Source organism: Dendropsophus ebraccatus, chromosome 9 (genome assembly GCF_027789765.1).
Source record: "Dendropsophus ebraccatus isolate aDenEbr1 chromosome 9, aDenEbr1.pat, whole genome shotgun sequence".
Classification (NCBI taxonomy): Eukaryota; Metazoa; Chordata; class Amphibia; order Anura; family Hylidae; genus Dendropsophus; species Dendropsophus ebraccatus.
The window spans coordinates 79,455,495-79,480,836 of NC_091462.1; the positions used below are offsets into that span (position 1 = coordinate 79,455,495).

A 25,342-nucleotide genomic window follows, 5' to 3' on the forward strand; every position below is an offset into this window, starting at 1 on the left:
GAGACAGCTCATGTAAATAAGTCCCTGATTGACTTTATCTACAACATTGTAGCTTCTTTGTAATGCTGGGAGGGTAAATCACAGTGAGTTCTTTAGCAACTTGACCTCACATTACCCACCCCCCAGCATTAGAAAGAAGCTAAAATGTTGCAGATAAAGCCAGTCAAGGACTTCTTTACATCAGCTGTCTCAGAAGGGGGGGGGGAGACAGAGAGAACAACTCACACACAGTCTTTTGTGTCTTCAGCAGAAAGCAGCAGCTCAGATCTGGGAGAAGGAGGTGGAACAGATAATAACAAGAATGGAATGAATTGCTTGTCTCACCATGGGCAGCAAAATATGAAAAGTTATGTTTCAGTGGAATAACCCTTTAACAGCAGTTTACGGTCACATGTGGAGTACTGATGTACTCAGGATGAATTACATAACAAATTTTGGGGTACATATTTTCCTGTTTTTAACTTTTTTTTTTTTTTCATTTTTACAGCCAAATTCCAATAAATTCTATGAAACATCTGTGGGGCATCAATAGCTCCCTACCTCCCCAGATATATTCCTTGAGGGGTGTCATTTCCATAATGGAGTCCACTATGGGGGTTTGCTATCATTTTGCACTTCAACTCCTTTTTAAACCCAATATGGTTTTCGTAAAATATCATAATTAAAAATTTTACAAAATCCACAGGATGCTCCTTACCTGTGTGCGCGTCAGTCAGTCCACTACGACACACATGGGATATTTCTAGAAACTGCAGATTTAAGGTAATAAATACTAAATTACATATTTCTGTGAATACTAAGTCCCCTAATATCTGAAAAAAATTAAAAGACCACTAATCATTACGTATACTCAACAATTACACACCACACTGACAACTATCTCCCATCCACTTTTACTAGAGATCAGGACTAGAGGTGTGTCAAAGGGTGCAATATCTTTTAAGCCCCGCCCAGATAGCACAATCCGCAGATGATAAAAGATCATGTTTTACTGGAACAAGCACCATATAGTATGATATAAAATAAGGAATGAAAACTGCTAAATTTACCCTTTACACCTGTGTAGAGAAGTCAAAACACAAAAAAAGGGTGATAGTGTCACTTTAAGTCATAGTTTGACTGACCAACAAAGATTTTCAAAAAACAAGAGTATTATCCCAAGCATCAGAGATTGGTATGGTCCAAGGAAGTTAATAGGAAAGATGACTTATAGTTGGAGGAAGGACAATTACCATAAAGCTCCTGGTGACCCACGTTTAGTGTAAGTATTGCACATTTGTACAGGATGTTACTGTCTTGTGGGTAAGCTGACAACTACCAATTCATAGCATTTGGGGGCACCCTGAAAGTAGAAATTTAAATATCCCCAATTTTAATAACCCCTTTGGTCTACCAAAAGATATGACACTACCATGGATGACCCGCCAATGCTTATTCCACCTTCATGATGGATGTAAGCATGCATGCTTTGTGGATTCCAGCATACATGTTTATGTGGAGGCGGATGAGACAGCAGTTAACATAGGACCAGACCTATCTTGTGTGATCATGAAGGGAGTACTGCCTTTCCCTTTGGATGTGAAAAGATAGGTGCACACATGCTGTTAGGACTCAGGCCGGGCGTTCAGCTCGGCGTCCATAGCAGCCATATTTTTTTCACTAACTCTGCTCTGCTGTTCTGTGTTGTAGCAGAGGCCAGGGTTTCACTCCCCTGGCTGATCAGCTTAGGTGTTGTGTGTGTTCACTAATTATTGACTGACAGCTGACTCACCAGTTAGATGTCTGTATCTGGGCAGGACCTGGAGCCTCAGCCCCAATCAAGTCTGGGGCTGGGACTCCAGGCTCCATAAGTATCAGCCCTGAGCTCTCATTCCTCGCCTGCGATAGTACCTGGTTCACCCTAGAGTTACTTGACCTAGCCTTTAGTCTGTATTTGATTCCTGGTTACCTGACTTCTGCTATTAACCCTTTGACTACCCCTTTGGACACGATTTTGTACTGTGCTGCCCGTTTGGTATTTGACTTGGACTTCTGACTTCTCCTTATTGTGTTTTGTCTGTCTTGTATTGTTCTGTGTTTCACTCAGCCAGCCTAGGGACTGCCGTCCAGTTGTCCGTTTGCTATTTTAGAGCATCTGAGGCAAGAAGGTAGGGACAGCGGGGTGGGTGCCAGCTTCAGGGCTCACCTGTCCTTGTGTCTCCCTGTCCCAATCCTAACACATGCCTCTTGGGAAAGCTGCCACCCAAGGCTGGCCTGCCACCTTATGGATAGGGCACCCCTGCGTGATGTTGTTTTGCAATAGACGTTACAGATGTGCCACTATACATCATTAGGCGTTGATAACTTTGGTCAGACTGGCTTTGTTGTACCAGCTGTAGGGGTAATAGTGAAGAAAAAGCGCACAAAAAAGACTATGGTAATCACAATGCCAGCGCAGACCCCCCAAAAAGTGTCCAATAAAGTCCAGAATGAATGAACTAATAAAATTTTATGAAATAATTTTTTTTTTTATATAGAGAAGTGGGGGGTATGGGGGAGTATAGAGAAGTGGGGGAGGGAGAATCTTTATATTTATTATGTGCTTTTTTTTGTTTTGTTTTGTGTGTGTGTTTTTTTTTTGAGGGTTGGACAGGGAGGAGAGGGGTAAGGAGAAAGGTAGTAGAGTGGAGATTAGAGATTACCTGAGATGAGTGCAAAAGATACTATGTAGCACTCAAAAAGGAGATAGAAGATTGATATAAATAATAAAATGTATGTGATTGTAAACGTGGGATGCACTCCCCGAGAACCGAGGATATTACGTAATAACAAAGAAAAGGGGATGATAGTATGGAGGGGGCGGGGGTAACTCTGGGAACTGGGGAAGGCTCCCGGTGTCGATTCTTCCTACTGTGGGGCGCTTGCCAACCAAGGGGACTGATCTCATCTGGAAGGGGTAAATACTGGAGATGGAAGGAATTAAAAATTGAGTAAAAACAATAAACAAATGGAATTTAACACATGACTGTAACTTAGGAGAGGTGGATGGATGGTTACTGGGATAGGCGGTGAAGACATGGGGGGAGATTTATCAAAGGGTGTAAAATTTAGACTGGTGCAAACTGGCCACAGCAACCAATCACAGCTCGGCTTTAGGCAGTGCTGAAAGGAAAGCTGAGCTGTGATTGGTCGCTGTGGGCAGTTTGCACCAGTCTAAATTTTACACCCTTTGATAAATCTCCTCCATAGTATACAAATACTGTTGACTGTTGAGCCACCCCAGGAAGATGCCTCTAGGCTACATTATAAATGTGGTCTGGAGTATCGGAGTGAATGAAGAGGAGTCGGGAATAGGGAGAGGGGCCTTTATAAGGTCTGGATTGTCTATTAAGATTGAATAATTTATTTCATTTTCTTTTTTTGTACAAATATATAACAAAGTATATGTAATAAGGTTATTAAAATTAAATTGGGCTACTGGTTGTTGGAGGTGCCCCATAGCGGGATGTGGAGAGAGATCAGGGGGACCTTAACCAGGTTCTTAGTCAGAGCCCTCCAAACTATTCCTTAGTAAGGAGAGATATGAGAATAGAACATAGATATAATTATAAAAGAAATATCTAGAGGTATATGGGTCGGAACTCGGGGAGGTGCATCCCATGGTAAAGAATTAATGTATTCCTCAGGAACAATAGATAAGCAAGAGAAACAAAGACATTTTCTTTCACAAATGATGGGAAACTCTAATCTCTGTATTTTAAGAATTTTGGAGCTTTGATTTATATATATATATATATATATATATATATATATATATATATATATATATATGATTATGTTAAATAAAGAATATATAAAAAAAAGAAAAAGAAAATAAATAAATATCAAAACCAAATATGTTGCACAGTATAAGGCGTTTCAGGAGTGCAGACCTCCTTTCATCACAGCACCAGCACCAGGACCGCTTGGCTACAGTACATAGTAAACAAATCAACAAATAGTTTCATTATACAAGAAATAAAAAAAGTTTTAGTATACATATTTCTAAACATAGATAAATAACAGACATATGAAATTGATGAGTATCAATATAGTTGGAAGCTCATATGCGTAGTCAACATCTACAACTACATTGATACTCTTATCAATGTCTATTATGTATCTATGTTTAGAAATATGTATACTAGAACTGTTTACTTGATGACTATTTTCTTCATGTATAATGAAACTATTTGTTGATATGTGTACTGTATACTGTAGCCACGCCCCCCAAACAGTCCTGGTTTGGTGGGTTTCGCTGTCTGTCATTGCCTATTTAAACTGGTGCTGTGTTATTATGTGTTATGCACTACTCTGTATCCAGAGGCGAATTATAATGAGGGCAATCTGGGCAACCGCCCGGGGCCCGGAGTTTGCCCCCATTATAATCCGCCGCTGCCGCCGCCGTTCCCTGCTCACCTCCCCGAGTGTATGTATATATGATATATACAGCAGCAGTTCTATGCACTGTATGTATATATGATGTATACAGCAGCAGTCCTGTAAACTGTATGTATATATGATGTATACAGCAGCAGTCCTGTGCACTGTATGTATATATGATATATACAGCAGCAGTCCTGTGCACTATATAGATATCATGTATAAAGTGGCAGTCCTGTGCACTGTATGTATATATGATGTATACAGCAGCAGTCCTGTGCACTGTATGTATATATGATGTATACAGCAGCTGTCCTGTGCACTGTATGTATGTATATATATGATGTATACAGCAGCAGTCCTGTGCACTGTATGTATATATGATGTATACAGCAGCAGTCCTGTGCACTGTATGTATATATGTAGTATACAGCAGCAGTCCTGTGCACTGTATGTATATATGATGTATACAGCAGCAGTCCTGTGCACTGTATGTATATATGATGTATACAGCAGCAGTCCTGTGCACTATATAGATATCATGTATAAAGCGGCAGTCCTGTGCGCTGTATGTATATATGATGTTTACAGCAGCAGTCCTATGCACTGTATGTATATATGATGTATACAGCAGCAGTCATGTATATGATGTATATGATGTATACAGCAGCAGTCCTGTGCACTGTATGTATATATGATGTATACAGCAGCAGTCCTGTGCACTGTATGTATATATGATGTATACAGCAGCAGTCCTATGCACTGTATGTATATATGATGTATACAGCAGCAGTCCTGTGCACTGTATGTATATATGATGTATACAGCAGCAGTCCTGTGCACTGTATGTATATATGATGTATACAGCAGCGGTCCTGTGCACTGTATTATATATGATGTATACAGCAGCGGTCCTGTGCACTGTATGTATATATGATGTATACAGCAGCAGTCCTGTGCACTGTATGTATATATGATGTATACAGCAGCAGTCCTGTGCACTGTATGTATATATGATGTATACAGCAGCGGTCCTGTGCACTGTATGTATATATGATGTATACAGCAGCGGTCCTGTGCACTGTATGTATATATGATGTATACAGCAGCAGTCCTGTGCACTGTATGTATATATGATGTATACAGCAGCAGTCCTGTGCACTGTATGTATATATGATGTATACAGCAGCGGTCCTGTGCACTGTATGTATATATGATGTATACAGCAGCGGTCCTGTGCACTGTATGTATATATGATTTATACAGCAGCGGTCCTGTGCACTGTATGTATATATGATGTATACAGCAGCGGTCCTGTGCACTGTATGTATATATGATGTATACAGCAGCAGTCCTGTGCACTGTATGTATATATGATGTATACAGTAGCAGTCCTATGCACTGTATGTATATATGATGTATACAGCAGCGGTCCTGTGCACTGTATGTATATATGATGTATACAGCAGCGGTCCTGTGCACTGTATGTATATATGATGTATACAGCAGCGGTCCTGTGCACTGTATGTAAATATGATGTATACAGCAGCGGTCCTGTGCACTGTATGTATATATGATGTATACAGCAGCGGTCCTGTGCACTGTATGTATATATGATGTATACAGCAGCGGTCCTGTGCACTGTATGTATATATGATGTATACAGCAGCGGTCCTGTGCACTGTATGTATATATGATGTATACAGCAGCAGTCCTGTGCACTGTATGTATATATGATGTATACAGCAGCAGTCCTATGCACTGTATGTATATATGATGTATACAGCAGCAGTCCTGTGCACTGTATGTATATATGATGTATACAGCAGCAGTCCTGTGCACTGTATGTATATATGATGTATACAGCAGCAGTCCTGTGCACTGTATGTATATATGATGTATACAGCAGCAGTCCTGTGCACTGTATGTATATATGATGTATACAGCAGCAGTCCTATGCACTATATACATCCTGTACCCGCCGCTGCATATTGTGTGCACCGGTAAGGAGTCCCGCATGTGTGAGGAGGACGGGGGACACCGGGAGCCGATGCAGGAGGAGGAGGAGGAGGCGGAGGGATGTGGCGGTCTCTCACGCTTTGATTACCTCCTCCTCCTCCTCCTCCCTCCTCTCGCGCTGCCCCATGCGGATGTGACATTTCATTGAGCCGCCATTTTGCAGAGCCTGGCGTCTCCACACACAGGCTGAGGAGAGGGAAAGAGCAAAGCACGACAGGGGACAGGAGAAGGGCCACTGGGTGACGGTGGCTGCCGCCTGCTCCGCCCTGCACTCGGGGAAACCAGCGGCCCGGGGTCGGCTGTGTGTGAGGGGAGCGGAGTGCATGAGACGCGGGGGCTCCTGGAGAGGGTCAGGCCGCAGAGCTCCCGCTGCACCGGCTGTGCTCCCGTCTACCCAATGAGCAGGGGGGCGCCACCTGAGAGCAGCAGCACTAGAGCTGGCCGCGGCCCGGAGCTGCCCGGCCCACTGACGTCTCTCCGCCGCCTCCGTGTAGCCCGTGCCACTACCCCGGCCGCCGCCGCCGCTGCTGAGGGCCCCCGGGGAGCAGCATCCCCAGCGCCTACCCCCCAATAAGGCGCCGAAATTGGGCGAATAGCGAGCAAATACGTGCGCGTATCCCTGCCGCCGGCTCCCTCCGCTCTCCCTGCCCCGGCTCATCTGCAGGCGCCCGCGGGAAAGGCCCAGGCTGCAGCCGCTGCGCAGGCCCTGCCGAGGCCGCTCTCCGCCCCATCCCAGCCGGGCCTTCAGCCCCAATCTACGCCGGCGCAGCGAGCAGGATTGATCGAGGCCTCTGAGGCCGAAGCCACCGACATGAACCACCATCAGCAGCAGCAGCAGCAACAGAAGCCCGGGGAGCAGCAGCTCAGCGAGCCCGAGGACATGGAGATGGAAGGTACAGGAGCGGCGGGCGGGAGGGTACAGGAGCGGCGGGAGGGCGGGCTGCAGCATCATTGTGTGCCCTCATGTACCCCGAGCTGTGCCCCATATACAGCAGCATTGTGTGCCCTCATGTACCCCGAGCTGTGCCCCATATACAGCAGCATTGTGTGCCCTCATGTACCCCGAGCTGTGCCCCATATACACAGCAGCATTGTGTGCCCTCATGTACCCCGAGCTGTGCCCCATATACAGTAGCATTGTGTGCCCTCATGTACCCCGAGCTGTGCCCCATATACACAGCAGCATTGTGTGCCCTCATGTACCCCGAGCTGTGCCCCATGTACACAGCAGCATTGTGTGCCCTCATGTACCCCGAGCTGTGCCCCATATACACAGCAGCATTGTGTGCCCTCATGTACCCCGAGCTGTGCCCCCTATATACAGCAGCATTGTGTGCCCTCATGTACCCCGAGCTGTGCCCCATATATACAGCAGCATTGTGTGCCCTCATGTACCCCGAGCTGTGCCCCATATACACAGCAGCATTGTGTGCCCTCATGTACCCCGAGCTGTGCCCCATGTACACAGCAGCATTGTGTGCCCTCATGTACCCCGAGCTGTGCCCCATATACACAGCAGCATTGTGTGCCCTCATGTACCCCGAGCTGTGCCCCCTATATACAGCAGCATTGTGTGCCCTCATGTACCCCGAGCTGTGCCCCCTATATACAGCAGCATTGTGTGCCCTCATGTACCCCGAGCTGTGCCCCATATACACAGCAGCATTGTGTGCCCTCATGTAGCATCCTGCCGGGCACATCACCCCGAGCTGTGCCCCATATACACAGCAGCATTGTGTGCCCTCATGTAGCATCCTGCCAGGCACATCACCCCGAGCTGTGCTCCTGATGTAGCATCACCCCTGGCACTGCCAGTCACCCCCGAGCTGTGCCCAATATACAGCGGCCTCACCCTTCCCATAGTGCGGGGGGCTGTGTGTACCCGGCCACGTGATGTGTGTGCCCCCCAGCACCTCTGACTGCTGCCATACCGGGTACAGGGGGAGGAGGGCGCTGCCTGGTAAGGCTAGGTTCACACTGCGTTTTCAGCATCCGTTTAACGGATCAGTTTTTTTTATCGCCCAGAAAAATAGGGTCAGCAAAGTTTTTTGGTCCGCCAAAAAAAACTGATCCGTTTTTTTTTTATAATGGAAGTCAATGGAAAAACGGATGCACACAAATGAATCAGTTTTTTGCAATCCGTTTTTCATGCGTTTTTTGCAAAAAACGGATGCGTTAAACGGATGCTGAAAACACAGTGTGAACCTAGCCTAAGCATCACTTCCCCGCCCGGTAGCGGAAGGATTACCCGGCAATGTGTCCTGCAGGGATGACAGTCAGCATCACCCACCATAGTGCAGAGTCATCATCATCACCAGGGGGGGAGGGGAGGGTCACCATACACACTGCCTGGCATCTGTATACGGGGAGACCATCATACACACTGCCTGGCATATGCATCTGTATACAGGGGGACCATCATACACACTGCCTGGCATATGCATCTGTATACAGGGGGACCATCATACACACTGCCTGGCATATGCATCTGTATACAGGGGGACCATCATACACACTGCCTGGCATCTGCATCTGTATACAGGGGGACCATCATACACACTGCCTGGCATCTGCATCTGTATACAGGGGGACCATCATACACACTGCCTGGCATCTGCATCTGTATACAGGGGGACCATCATACACACTGCCTGGCATCTGCATCTGTATACAGGGGGACCATCATACACACTGCCTGGCATCTGCATCTGTATACAGGGGGACCATCATACACACTGCCTGGCATCTGCATCTGTATACAGGGGGACCATCATACACACTGCCTGGCATATGCATCTGTATACAGGGGGACCATCATACACACTGCCTGGCATATGCATCTGTATACAGGGGGACCATCATACACACTGCCTGGCATATGCATCTGTATACAGGGGGACCATCATACACACTGCCTGGCATATGCATCTGTATACAGTAGGGGGACCATCATACACACTGCCTGGCATATGCATCTGTATACAGTAGGGGGACCATCATACACACTGCCTGGCATATGCATCTGTATACAGTAGGGGGACCATCATACACACTGCCTGGCATATGCATCTGTATACAGTAGGGGGACCATCATACACACTGCCTGGCATATGCATCTGTATACAGTAGGGGGACCATCATACACACTGCCTGGCATATGCATCTGTATACAGTAGGGGGACCATCATACACACTGCCTGGCATCTGCATCTGTATACAGTAGGGGGACCATCATACACACTGCCTGGCATCTGCATCTGTATACAGTAGGGGGACCATCATACACACTGCCTGGCATCTGCATCTGTATACAGTAGGGGGACCATCATACACACTGCCTGGCATCTGCATCTGTATACAGTAGGGGGACCATCATACACACTGCCTGGCATCTGCATCTGTATACAGTAGGGGGACCATCATACACACTGCCTGGCATCTGCATCTGTATACAGTAGGGGGACCATCATACACACTGCCTGGCATCTGCATCTGTATACAGTAGGGGGACCATCATACACACTGCCTGGCATCTGCATCTGTATACAGTAGGGGGACCATCATACACACTGCCTGGCATCTGCATCTGTATACAGTAGGGGGACCATCATACACACTGCCTGGCATATGCATCTGTATACAGTAGGGGGACCATCATACACACTGCCTGGCATCTGCATCTGTATACAGTAGGGGGACCATCATACACACTGCCTGGCATCTGCATCTGTATACAGTAGGGGGACCATCATACACACTGCCTGGCATCTGCATCTGTATACAGTAGGGGGACCATCATACACACTGCCTGGCATCTGCATCTGTATACAGTAGGGGGACCATCATACACACTGCCTGGCATCTGCATCTGTATACAGTAGGGGGACCATCATACACACTGCCTGGCATCTGCATCTGTATACAGTAGGGGGACCATCATACACACTGCCTGGCATCTGCATCTGTATACAGTAGGGGGACCATCATACACACTGCCTGGCATCTGCATCTGTATACAGTAGGGGGACCATCATACACACTGCCTGGCATCTGCATCTGTATACAGTAGGGGGACCATCATACACACTGCCTGGCATCTGCATCTGTATACAGTAGGGGGACCATCATACACACTGCCTGGCATCTGCATCTGTATACAGTAGGGGGACCATCATACACACTGCCTGGCATCTGCATCTGTATACAGTAGGGGGACCATCATACACACTGCCTGGCATCTGCATCTGTATACAGTAGGGGGACCATCATACACACTGCCTGGCATCTGCATCTGTATACAGTAGGGGGACCATCATACACACTGCCTGGCATCTGCATCTGTATACAGTAGGGGGACCATCATACACACTGCCTGGCATCTGCATCTGTATACAGTAGGGGGACCATCATACACACTGCCTGGCATCTGCATCTGTATACAGTAGGGGGACCATCATACACACTGCCTGGCATCTGCATCTGTATACAGTCGGGGGACCATCATACACACTGCCTGGCATCTGCATCTGTATACAGTAGGGGGACCATCATACACACTGCCTGGCATCTGCATCTGTATACAGTAGGGGGACCATCATACACACTGCCTGGCATCTGCATCCGTATACAGTAGGGGGACCATCATACACACTGCCTGGCATCTGCATCGTATACAGTAGGGGGACCATCATACACACTGCCTGGCATCTGCATCCTGTATACAGTAGGGGGACCATCATACACACTGCCTGGCATCTGCATCCGTATACAGTAGGGGGACCATCATACACACTGCCTGGCATCTGCATCCGTATACAGTAGGGGGACCATCATACACACTGCCTGGCATCTGCATCCGTATACAGTAGGGGGACCATCATACACACTGCCTGGCATCTGCATCCGTATACAGTAGGGGGACCATCATACACACTGCCTGGCATCTGCATCCGTATACAGTAGGGGGACCATCATACACACTGCCTGGCATCTGCATCCGTATACAGTAGGGGGACCATCATACACACTGCCTGGCATCTGCATCCGTATACAGTAGGGGGACCATCATACACACTGCCTGGCATCTGCATCCGTATACAGTAGGGGGACCATCATACACACTGCCTGGCATCTGCATCCGTATACAGTAGGGGGACCATCATACACACTGCCTGGCATCTGCATCCGTATACAGTAGGGGGACCATCATACACACTGCCTGGCATCTGCATCCGTATACAGTAGGGGGACCATCATACACACTGCCTGGCATCTGCATCCGTATACAGTAGGGGGACCATCATACACACTGCCTGGCATCTGCATCCGTATACAGTAGGGGGACCATCATACACACTGCCTGGCATCTGCATCCGTATACAGTAGGGGGACCATCATACACACTGCCTGGCATCTGCATCCGTATACAGTAGGGGGACCATCATACACACTGCCTGGCATCTGCATCCGTATACAGTAGGGGGACCATCATACACACTGCCTGGCATCTGCATCCGTATACAGTAGGGGGACCATCATACACACTGCCTGGCATCTGCATCCGTATACAGTAGGGGGACCATCATACACACTGCCTGGCATCTGCATCCGTATACAGTAGGGGGACCATCATACACACTGCCTGGCATCTGCATCCGTATACAGTAGGGGGACCATCATACACACTGCCTGGCATCCGCATACAGTAGGGGGACCATCATACACACTGCCTGGCATCCGCATACAGTAGGGGGACCATCATACACACTGCCTGGCATATGCATCCCTGCCCCATATCACACTGGCAGCCCTCACCCTGTACCTTCCAGCTGTACTGTCTGTATACATGACAGCCCTCACCCTGTATTCTGCACTGTCCCTTATAGCTTTATTGCTATAGTATATGTAATAGGTTATTACTATAGTTTGTGGTATAACTATATATTGTGTTGTAGGAGCTGTACGCTACACACATATACACCCATAGTCTCCCCTGTGGCTTTAGGTTCTTCCCTTTTGATCACATTCTTCATGAATGAACAAAAAAAAAAATCACTGTCCTGTGTTAGAGTATGTTCAGACTGAGGAATCCACGCGGAGAAGTTCTGGCAGATTCCATTGCCCGTCCCATAGACTCCATTCTATGGTCTGGCGGATGGCAGAATTTGCCTGACCATAGAATGTAGTCTATGGGACGGGTGGCAATGTGCGCGGCCGCAAGTGGGGATGAGCGACTGAATCCGCCAGAACTTCTCTGCAGATTCCTCAGTCTGAACATACCCTTACAATCTGACATGGAACAGCTGGGACCGTGCTTCCCATCATGCAAGATCTGCTGGTGCCTGCAAAGTGGTCTCACAGTCTGCCCTGTCCTCTATATAGATAAATGTCTGCTGGAAAAGATGGGGTCTTCCAGAGCAGTCACTCCTAATCTTAAATCATCGAAGAACCCTTGTCACCTACTTGAAAAGAATCGTATAGGAACAGCTAAGGCGTTTTGTAATTCTGTTTCGCTGCGTATGTAAAAACAGGTATTGCTAACTCGTAAAGGTATCACCTATCTATAGGTTAGGGTTTCTTTGAGAAGTTTGGTTGGGACCTGACTGCTGAGACTCACATTGATCACCAGATTGGAGGAAACTGTCCCCCGAATCAATGGAGCTTAGCGCACCTGTGCAGCCATGTCTCCGGTCATGATGTAGGGGGCTTCTTTGCTAAGCATTCTGATTGGTTGGGGTTTCAGCAGTCAAACCTGCAACTTCGTGGATAGGGGATAACTTTGCAAACTGGCAGTACTACTTTATCTGTACGTCCTGGATTTCTGACCATTGATGCTGTATGCTAAAAAATAGACATGATGACCAGGTGGGCACAGAAGCTGTGCCTGTGCAACCAATGGAGTGGGATCCTGCCAGGCTTTTACAGTAACAGCTGGAATCAAAGAAATGTCGGATCCTAAAGATTAAACAATATGTTGACCATGGTATCGAAGAAGGGTGACAAAGGAAGAATGGCTGTGGTATGTAAGGAGCCAGCCAATAAAGGGTATTTCTCTATGGTTTTCCCATTGCTCATTGATGCCATGGACAATGGTGTTGGTATACTGATGGATGACCATGGTAGATGGGGACCTAACCATGATCACCCGCCCTATCATAGGCACAATAAACTGCCTTTATAGTCTGCATGACAGGCCATGATTTTGTATATGATGAAATGATCACAGCTTTGAACCCACTAGACAGACTAAGGGGCAAAAAGTCCCACAAAAAGCAAACCCTCATACAGATGCATCAATGAATTAACAAAAACAATTTATCGGAATTTAACACATTACCTCCCCCCCATAAACATGTTGTATTGCACAAAAGTGCTAAAACATAAAAATTGCTGTCGGTATGTACCGACCCCTGAAATAAAGCCAACTTACTATTTTTACTGCATGTAAACCACAGGGAAAGTACTACAAAAGGTCAAAATTATTAGCTAAGTGGTGAAAAACAAGCTCTAATAGCAATAGGATGAAAATATTGTATAAGGAATATTTAAATATAACTTTAAAAAAAATCCTTGGGTTTTAAAGGGAAAAAAAGGGGCCACCCTGTTTCCCTATTTATGTTCCAATACTCGCAGCCGAGTGGGACTTAAGGGACTATCTATAAGGGTGATGTGGTGCTCTCCCCATCATGGAGGCACCCTGTGGCAACCGGCTAGGGATATCTGGCTATTCCTGTGTTTTGAGACTCGCAACCAAGGCTCCACAGACTCTTGTCTTGTATATTTGGGTCCTGAAGCCCAGAACCATTTGGACCTTTTGGGGGGGGGGGGGGGGGTTAAGGAAGCTCAGCAATATTTTCTGTAGTAGTGACGGCTTTTGCTACTGTGTTTTGTAAAATCTCTCGTTTCTGGGACTCCTGGTAGGATATTATTGTCATCAGTGGGTCCCTGCTACTGGGACCCTCAGTTTTGGGAAAACAAAGGAAAAGAGGTCTTCTGCATTCCTCTTGCTCAGTGGTGCCCCGGGCCATGGGACAGCAAAGGGTACTTAAATATGTATCTATCAACCCACCCCCAAACCACGCCTGGGGCTGTGGTTGGGGTGAAAAACAATCTTTGACATGTTGATGCTGCTTAAGGGCCAAAGAGGCATGGCCTAAGCCTGAGACGCCTTTCCCCCTTCTTCTTCCTCTCCCTGCCCCCTTGTTTTCCATTATGCCCCCGAGCTGTATTTCTCCTATTTAGCCCTAATTGTCCTACTGGCATGCACTGGAGCAAGCTTCTTGTTCTAGGCTACCACGTCAGCCTGCGCTGTCTTCACCGCTGGCTGGTTCACATTGGCTGGTTAGTTGCAGCGTAGTGTACATTCGCATGGCTGTATTTCAGTCCTTATAAAGTCAGTAGGTTTCCAAGGCAAAAATAAGTGGATATTTTTCACCCTTGTTTGTTCAACATTGTTAAAGACTCAGTACATCTTTGAACACGTTTTTTATAGCATTGTGATATATGAAAGTACAAACAATGTTGAAATCCTGACTACATAATCCTCCTTGCCTCAGTGGTCTGATGTTAGAAACTGTCTACATGCGCCCGTACATAGTATATTGTCAGCCTCTTCTGCTGAAGAAGACTATATGAGCAAGTTAGATAGCTTGAACGGCCGTATTACACAGCCTGATCAGTGCTCATTTATTTAGCCTATTACACAGCTCGATTAGATCGCAGCAAGGGTTGTGTTTACAATATCTATCTCAATCATTAGAGATGTCTGTGGAGCCCTTGCTGTATATAGTAAATAAACTGCAAATGTTACCTCTGCACACTCCTCGGTGTCTTCCTGATTTTTCCACCCTCCCTGCAACCGCCATTACTACTGCAAAGCCGCTCTCTAAGGTAGTACCGGCGGGAGCATGGAGAAACCAAATAGACATCGGGAAGCGTGGATATGTAATGTTTACAGTTTCATCAGCTGTTGGCCGCACATCACTAAAACACCTAGCGATGTGCAGTTGGTGGCCATTGATTTTAGGTCTGGACCAAAAACACGATCAGCTCATGAGCCACCTGATTTGCCAGGTTATCGCTGTGTAATAGGGCCCTAAGACACAGTTGTGCCAAAAATATGCTCTGGGATGGAGCAAAAAAAAAAAAAAACTACTATAACTTCAAGAGAAAATGATGCATACATTGCATCCCTAATGACTAATGATAGTCATCCTGCTAAGGACAGTCTGTTGTAAAATAACACGCTTTACAATACCTAGATACATTAAGAGGCTTGCTAACAAAAAGGTGATTGTCACTTGGTCACCTTGTGCACTCTCCTTGCAAATTAAGGCATCTATTGGTTGCACTTCATTGCGCAATTTCTGATCAAGAAGCTTCCCAGATCTTGCAGAAGGTGTATGGCGGACCTTCATTGAGGACCTCTGTGTATTCACTGAACTGCTGAAATGAGGATCTCTATCCACTGATTTCAAATCATGGGAAATCTAAGACATGCTCAAGATGTGTCCTGACATTGGAGAGGTCTGCATGCTCCCTAGGAAGTTGTCCTATGCTTTATGCTGGGCACTTACATGTATCTGGTGAACCTGCTGGTGTTGACTGGCGGATGTTCATGCGTGTGGGGTTGACCTGATGACTGTCTCTGGACATCAGATATCAGGGAAAACAAATCTGTTAAGTTGGATTTTAACATGACCGATCCTTTGTTGTGGATGAGCTGCTCTTTTCCCCATTGAAGTAAGTTTAAAGCGACTCTGTACCCACAATCTGACCCCCCAAAACCGCTTGTACTTTCAGATAGCTGCTTTTAATCCAAGATCTGTCCTGAGGTCCGTTTGGCAGGTGATGCATTTATTGTAAAAAAAAACTACTTTTAAACTTGCAGTCCTGTGCCTAACGGCCATGGCCTAGAGTGTCTGTGCCCTAACCTTGCACCACCCCTCCATCCCACCTCCCCGCCCTCTTCATCATTAGGAATGCCATTGGCAGGATTTTTCCTATTCCTCTGCAGTGAACACTGCACAGGTGCCTTAACGATCCAGCCCATGTTCCGGGCTGACACCGCTGATGAATAGGAGACCATCTGCCTGGAGCATTCCTAATGATGAGGAGGGCAGGGAGGAGGGACAGAGAAGTTGTGCCAGCCTAATGCACACACAATCTAGGCCACAACCGTTGGGCACAGGGCTGCAAGTTTTAAAGTTGTTTTTTAGGACAACTGCATCACCTGCCGGACGGACCCCAGGACAGATCTTGGATTAAAAGCAGCTATCCGAAGGTACAAGCGGTTTGGGGGGGGGGGGGGTCAGATTGTGGGTACAGAGTCACTTAAAAGTGGAAATTGCAGTGATGGCTATTGTGTGTACACAGATGCTTTTATACGGCACATGGAAGGCATAAGTGGGTTCCCTTTGAATAAAATGCTAGTGATATCCAGTGGTAGCAATCCTTTCCTACTTTGTGTGTATTTTATTGTTTGTTGTGGGCCTTCATGCAGTGGTGATACATGTGTGCGTTCTGTATCCTGTCCATGTGTATCAGCGGTACTTATGTCATTACCTGATATAGGTCACCTTCAGCATTTCTGTAGGTGATTGGTAAGTGATCTAACACTAGCTGATGTGACCCATGGGAGTAGAGTTGCTGTATAGTCATTCTACATGATGCAAAACACTGCTCTCCCCAAAACTCATCTGTACACTTACTCAGGAAAGTACCTGGGGGACATTTACTATGATTGCGCCCTGGCATACACCAGGGAGAAGGCGCAGATTTACCCCTTCTTCCTGGCATACACCTGCCATGTCCTTTGCTCACCTGATGGATGGGCAGGGGGAAAATAGTACCGCTCCATCCCATACTGTGCTGAAGTGTGATAGTAGGTGCCCGCAGAGCCCCCCCCCCCCATCATGCCAATAGGCAGCAGTGTAACGTCATGGAGGTGACATGACAGCCACTGTAGTGACTCGCAGACGTTGCCTATAAAAAGGGAGTCTGCAATTTTTACTTCAATGCTTTGACAGTGCCTCTACTTCATGGCATCTTATGAGTATGTATATTGCTGCAGAATAACTAACCATTTGGTACAGGTCAATGGGTTTTAATGCCATGTACACGTAGCAGAAATTTTCAGCAGGGAAAAACAAGCCCGCTGCGCCTTGGCAGATCGGCTGTGTTTTTTATGGGGGTTAAGCCGCAGCCAGAGAGCAGGGGTTGGGCAGTGATTTTTTTTTTTCTCTTGTTGGTGGACAGTCGGAGAACCCCATACACCTATATACAGAACCTGCAGAACCTTGAGCAGCAAATACAGCCAAAGATTTATAAGGTTAATGGAGCCTGGACCTTTAGTCCAGAGAGCCATTCCAGTTTTAAGTTCTTGCCGGATGAGGTAAATGACTGCGCACGTCACTCTCCAGCTGGTGGCACAGTTCGGCTGACTACGCAAGTCAAACTTCATAGACTTAGCTTATCTCCCGTAATCAGTCAGGGAGTGAAGCAAGTGGCTGTGTGCTTCTCTCTGCATGATCCAAACCTTTGAAATGTCTGGTTTACACGTCAAACTGTAAGGCTGGGTTCACAATAAGTTTTTGCAATCCGTTTAACGGATCTGTTTTTTTTTTTTTTTGACGGACACAAAAATGAGGTCGATCACATTTTGTATCCGTCAAAAAAAAAACTGATCCGTTTTTTTATAATGGAAGTCAATGGAAAAACGAATCATAACTAGAGATGAGCGAACCAGGTTCGGGTGCGAGTTCATCCGAACCCGAACGTTCGACATTTGATTAGCTGGGGCTGCTGAACTTGGATAAAACTCTAAGTTGTCTGGAAAACATGGATACAGCCAATGACTATATCCATGTTTTCCACATAGCCTTAGGGCTTTATCCAACTTCAGCAGCCATCGCTAATCAAATGCCGAAAGTTCGGGTTCGGATGGACTCGAGCATGCAAACAGTTGCATCTGTTTTTTGCAATCCGTTTTTTTTTTTTTTTTTTTTTTTTCTTTCCAAAAACTGTTTGCAAAAACGTAGTGTGAACCCAGCCTAATCTGAGGGGATTTATGCAAATAGTGGAGTTTTTGTATAGTGTGGTGTACAGCCTTGTGTTCTGTATACTGCTGAAAACATTGCTTCTAGAGAAACAGCGTAATGCAACTTAATATGTATTTGTACAGACAGGACAAATGTTTGCTTTGTTAGGGATCTGTGTTACACTAAACACGGCTGTGTGAATGAGACCGTAGGCAGAATACCAGATACTTGACAGCTGAATTTGCTGCAGTTTGTATCCCACTAATCTGTGTAGTCCTCTACACTGATATATTGTAACAAACTGCCAGGACAGGAGAGGTCTCTACTGCTGATCTTCAGTTCATCAAGCATTGTGTACACTGGGAACCATTGTTACCAGCACTCAACTGGGAGAAGCATCAGGTCCATATCCATGTAGTCTCTGTAGTCTATGTAAACTGTGGGGCTGTGATCCAGCTCTATTACAGCGTCATATGAGGGTAGAATAGCTTAGCGCTATGTATACACACACACACTTCATATAGGCAATAGAATTAGTTAACAGCTTCTTGACCTTTTTGTTTTGCACCAATTTTTCTGTGCCAATATGACACACACATCAAAAATGGAAGTATTAGGAAGTGAGGATCTATCTGCTCTAGAGATGTATACTTATGATGACAATAGGGATTGGACAGTGTCTATGGATGCAGGACAACCCCTCATCTCTACCAGAGCCATGGCTGTAATTCAGAGTTCTAATAAAAGATTCTTCATGAAGAATACGAAGATAGACCAGTCATGACTAAAGGAACAGTCTTCTCCCGGGGTTTGATAGTGTTGTTCCTGCTTCCAATACTTAGGAGAATGCATTGTAGTCTGCAAAGTGTCAAAGGCTATGCCAAGCTGCTGAAGTGCCACGGGCAAAATTAGGAGATAGCGCTTGTGCTGGGAATTCTACGCTGTCTGTCCACCAAGGGGAGGGGAAGCTAGGAGGTGTACCAACCTGTGGCACTTCAGGAGCTCACCATCTCCTCTGACCTTTGCTGCAAATAAAAAAAAAAAGCATTTATTTATTCTTGGAAACTAGAACAGCACTATTAAAGGTCCAATGCTTCAGCCTTGGCCTGGTGGTACAGTCACTTTAAAGGAGACCTGTCACCCCCCTGTGCTGGGGTCACAGGCTCCTAACCCCAGCTAGATCCCCTTATACATACCTCATCTGGCCGGGTTCCGGGACGGAGATATCCTGGTCAGAAGCCGGCGCGCGCACTGTGGGGGGGAGGTCCGGTGTCCATAGAGAATAAATGGAGCCGGACTCATCTTTGCTGCGTGCACACGGCTCCATTCATTCTCTATGGACGCTGGACTTCTCCCCACAGCACGCGCGCCGGCTTCTGACCGGGATATCTCCGTTCCGGGACCGGCTCCGGCAGCGGGATTCGGCCAGATGAGGTCTGTATAAGGGGATCTAGCTGGGGTCGGGAGCCTGTCACCCCGGCACGGGGGGTGACAGGTCCTCTTTAAGTGCTGTAGGGATTGTCTGTGGCATTTGAGGGGTTAACCAGCAGGTCAGACTCTCCAGCACTTGCTTTACTGGTAGCGGCAAATCCATTCAGATCTTAGAGAAAGGTGTATGTAGCAGAACCAAAGGCCCATTCGTGGCTACCATGAAAACACATTGGGGTGTAAAACATGCACTAGTTTGAACTGTTTATAGCAACAAATCACAGCTTAGCTATGGTAAAATGAAAGCTAAGCTGTGATTGTTTGCTATTAGAGATTAACAAGCTTACAGTACAAACTAAGCAAATCACTTTGTTAGCTCCTCAGTCTGCTTATCAGCCAGCTGCTCCTCCAGGTGCCTGGAGAAGCTGGGTCCAGTCAGTGGAGACTTCATCCAGGGCTGGGTCCAGCCTTTTTCAGGCACCCCAGGTGGAGCAGAACAGAGCGGCATGGACTTCTAAGGCTTTGTTCTTACTGTAAGTTTGCTCACCTCTAGTTGCTATGAGCAGTTTACACCACTGTATATCTTACACTTTTTGGCAAATCTCCCCCATTGGTAGTTGTAAAAGTGGTCAAATATGTGAGTTGCTGTATTTTATAATGCATTCTAATTCTGGGGGTATCTAGTGGATGACAGATTTGTGATATTTGCGTTTTGTAAGTAGAACCTCTCCTTTAAATACCTTAGTATGAATCCTGTATACATAACTAAAGAGAACCAATCATGGACGAAAGTTAAAATTTTTTTATTCCTTAATTAGATGCAAATCATAATTTAATTGACATTTGCAAATATAATTAATTATTTTTATTGTCACGTTTTTGAATTATTCCCTTTTTACTTTCCTGTCTCGAGCCGGCTCTTTTCAAAAGAGCCGGCGCGAGACAGGAAACTCCCGTCATGCAGAGTGGCAGGAAAGGTTCCCATGATCCTTTGCCTGCCGCTCTGTTAACACACAGTGATCTCGCGCTATACAGCGCAAGATCGCTGTGTATTATCTAAAGTCCCTCTTCTCTATTCTATTTATGAAGATACAGACTGCCTCTGCAGTCTGTATCTTTATACTTTACCTAATCCTCTTCTTCGGTGCAGCAAGGCCGGCGGCGCCATCTTGATTACGTCACTTGCGTTCCAGCGGTGGAACGCAAGGCCCGTAATCAAGATGGCGGTGCCCGGCCTTGCGGCACTGAAGCAGAGGATAGGTAAAGTATAAAGCTACAGACTGCAAATGCAGTCTGTATCCTCATGAAGTCTATCTATGAAGATACAGACTGCCTTTGCAGTCTGTATCTTTATACTTTACCAGATCCTCTGTTCCCTGGCTGTTCCGGCGGCGCCGCCATCTTGATGACGTCACGCTGGAACGCACAGCTGGAACGCAAGTGACGTCATAAAGATGGCGGCGCCCACTGGAACAGCCAGGGAACAGAGGATCAGGTAAAGTATAAAGATACAGACTGCAAAGGCAGTCTGTATCTTCATGAATAGACTTGGGGATAGATGTACTGTCATAATAGGGACAGTTATATTTAGGTGATTGGTTCTCTTTAAGGCCATACTCTTAGCTATTGGACTCAACTCCTCCTTGGTTTCCCATAATCCTAAGAGATCCCTCCACTGCTGCAGGGAACCCCAGGTTATCCCATGAGGAAACAAAAGATCAGGTACTCCAACATATGTAACTTCTGCCACCCAGAGAATGTTGATCTGTCCCTATACACAATACATTAATATACATGAACAGTTTGTATTAACGCTATTGACTGTAGACATCGGTGGATTGGTCATGTTAGGGCCTTTCTATACCGCCAAATGAACTGTCTGTAACAAGTGCGATCAATGATGCAGGGATGGTATTGGCGCTAATTCAAAAATGTCAGTTTTTTTGTCTCAGATTTATAAATCTGTCCTGGGCCATTGTTAGCAACACAAGTGATTTTAACGTTTGTGAACAATGCAATGAGCTGGTAACCAAGCTGATCACGCAGCTGACGGCAGGGATATTTATGTGGATCAGTCTTACGCAACAAACATTTAGGGGAACGTTGGTTCAGTCACCAGGTTTTACTCCTCCTGTAGGTGGGGATACCCCTGTGACTCCAGATTATAATGCATAATGAATCACACATGGAGTGGCATTGATGTATCAGTATTTATCTGGCTTTTCTGGTTGGGGCCCATGGTATTTGAGCAGCAGGATTGCATTGGGCAGTATTTACAATCCAAGAAAGTCGACCATATTTGCTTTCAACTCGAGAGTTGAAAGATCACTGTTTAATTCATACATTGTGCGCCAGTAGTCATGCTGAAACCCTGGCTAAGAAGGACTCCGTAGACTACTACTGGCTCAAGTGTGTTAAGATGTAAGGAAACCCCATGGTACATCTCCATAAAATCCAGCGCATTTTATTGAATATCCATTAAAGGGGTTGTCCGGCGAAAAAAAATTATTCACAGAATAACACACATTACAAAGTTATACAACTTTGTAATGTATGTTATGTCTGTGAATGGCCCCCTTCCCCGTGTCCCACCACCCCCACCCGTGTACCCGGAAGTGTGGTGCGCTATACATTACCTGTCGCGTGCCGACCACGGTCTCCGATCGTCAGCAGTGACGTCTTCTTCGGGAGCTTGGCGGATCTTCCCGAGTGCCGGCCGCCCTCTGCAGCGTCATCCGAAGCTCAGCCGCGATTGGCTGAGCATAACTGTGCTCAGCCAATCGCGGCTGAGCAGCTGATGACGTGGCCGCGTCATCAGCCGCTCAGCCGCGATTGGCTGAGCACAGTTATGCTCAGCCAATCGCGGCTGAGCTTCGGATGACGCTGCAGAGGGTGGCCGGCACTCGGGAAGATCCGCCAAGCTCCCGAAGAAGACGTCACTGCTGACGATCGGAGACCGTGGACGACACGACATGCGGTGAGTATAATGCACCACACTTCTGGGTCTAGCGTGGGTGGGGGGAAACACGGGGAAGGGGGCCATTCACAGACATAACATACATTACAAAGTTGTATAACTTTGTAATGTGTGTTATTCTGTGAATAATTTTTTTTCGCCGGACAACCCCTTTAAAACTAAGTGGTCAGGTCCCAGAAAAGACTTGCGTTAGAGTTTGTGGTGTAACTCTATGTCATTCATAGAACCGTTCAGGTTGTGTCCTCTATTGCTTCTCTGAAGGATATATTGGGCTCTGTCCTCCCACCTTCCTATGATATAATAGTGCAGTGTGAAAGTTCACTGCAAGGGGGTTTTACTTCAACAGCCGTTCACTTACATAGTCCTCTAGTAATGTAATCTAGTATAAGGCTGCATCCTTGTGACTCCGACCAGTGTCTAGTGACCTTATACGCTGATGTGATCTGACACACAGAACTTTGGATGCACTCTTCTGCTGGTCTCTAGTGGTCTATGGTAAATGCACATTGCCTACACCTTTCTGGCTGCACTAGTATTGTATGACAGTGCACTTTACGGTACTATGAATCACCTGTATAATGAATAGGTAACACAGTGCTATAACATTAATATACCAGTATAACCAGATTCTCACTCATATGTCATGTAGCTTATTTTAGAGATCAGATGATGGTGTACTCCACCAGTATTTTCCTATTATAAAGTAGTGGATCCAACTAACAACTATGCAGCAAGGTGCTACTTTCAGTACTTTATATGGGCACATTTGTAACCATTTTATTTTTTCCAATGCATGCAACAAAAAAGATGCAACTTTGTAGTTATATATCCCTATGGAAAGGTTTCTGGAGATGTGATGTCAAGTTATTTACGTCCATAGCCCTATAGTTGACTGACTATACATGACTATACGCTTGCTTACTGGAATTATTTTATAGGCTTATTGACAGTAAGGGCGGATTCACACTACGGAATTCTCGCGGACAATGTCCGCGGAATTCCGTCAGCTGTCCACCCGCACGGGCACGCGCTTTTCCGCCGGCCCCATAGACACCATTCTATGGGCCGGCGTATTCCGATATATACTGAAAGAAGTGTCATGTCACTTCTTTTAGCGGTCGCGGAATACGCCGGCCCATAGAATGGTGTCTATGGAGCCGGCGGGAAAGCACGTGCCCGTGCGGGTGGACAGCTGACGGAATTCCGCGGACTATGTCCGCGAGAATTCCGTAGTGTGAACCCGCCCTAAAATAGGATAAGATGGGCTTTTCATTTATGCATCTGTAAGATAATTACTAAACTTGGGGCCCTATTACTCGGAGTGTACACCGCCCGATTTACCCGATTATCCCTCTGCTTAATGGAGACAACGCATTGGTGGTTTCAGAGCATCCTGTCTGAATTGACAGGCCTCTCAACCAATCACTGGGCGGGACCGCTGTCTAGTACAGTCAGACAGTCGGGGGTGAAATTCAGCTAGAGGTAAAATATTTGGTAGCCACAATCATTGCTTTTCTTGGATCAGCTTTTGTAAAAGTGACAACCTAAATTTATCACAGCCCATAGACAGATACATAGCACATACACAGCACATACACATTCATGTCCTGTCTAAGGGCCCTATTACATGAGACTATTATCGTGCGAAAAATCGTTATATCGTTTGAATTTAAACTATAAACGTTCTGTGTAATTGCAGGCAATGATCGAAAAATCTTTGTTGTTAATTTTAGGTTAACGATAAACAATCTTGTTTGCGATCGTTTATCGTTAGTCGTTAATAGTTAAAAATCGCTCCGTGTAAAAATCGCTCCGTGTAATAGGACCCTAAAGCTGGCCATACACACTCAAAAACTGACAGCTGAACAATCATTCACATTGTTGTGTCTCCCGCCTAGCCTCTCCAGGAACTTTCGGCACGGCCAGTCGTTGGTGTTCTTTATGGGAAGAGCTGAGCTGCAGTGAGAGAGCTTTCATCTCTCCCTGAACAAATGAGTTAGGTGGTAACTTTTCACACCGTATACATTAGGCGGACACCACAAACAATAACACCAGAGTGCTAGTCCTAACCAGACCAAAAAACAACCATATTGCCCAAGAAGAAAATGTGATCTGGAAAAACAAGGTCTGCACCTCCACAATATATTCAATATTCTTTATTTTAATCCAAAATGTTAAAACACCTTTAAAAACACACACACTGGCCCCAATAAGGCACAGTGACAAACTGATCCATCCCACATAATAGTGCAGAGATAGCAAGAAATAATAAATATAATAATGATGTAAAGTGCAAAAGAATATTTGTAAACTATCTGACCCTATCATTAAGTGCCACAAAGTGCAAGTGCAAATGATATAAAAGGACAAAGCAATATCCTAAGGCAAGAAAAAAATTAACAATATACAATAAAGTGAAAAAATATGCATGAAAAGTTAAACAAACGGATAATGTAAAGAATCACATATGCTATCTCAC

At 46.0% G+C, this 25,342-nt stretch overlaps 1 protein-coding gene across 2 annotated transcripts in view; it reads left to right on the forward strand.

Moving 5' to 3' along the window:
- The first annotated feature begins 6,547 nt into the window (after nt 1-6,547).
- Nucleotides 6,548-25,342, forward strand: part of USP7 (ubiquitin specific peptidase 7) — a 57,422-nt gene continuing 38,627 nt past the window's right edge. For both annotated transcript variants that reach the window (XM_069983678.1, XM_069983679.1), the window contains exon 1: nt 6,548-7,313. In XM_069983678.1, coding sequence (XP_069839779.1) covers nt 7,232-7,313 — 82 coding nt within the window. In that variant the 5' untranslated portion in view covers nt 6,548-7,231. The remainder of the gene's footprint in view (nt 7,314-25,342) is intronic.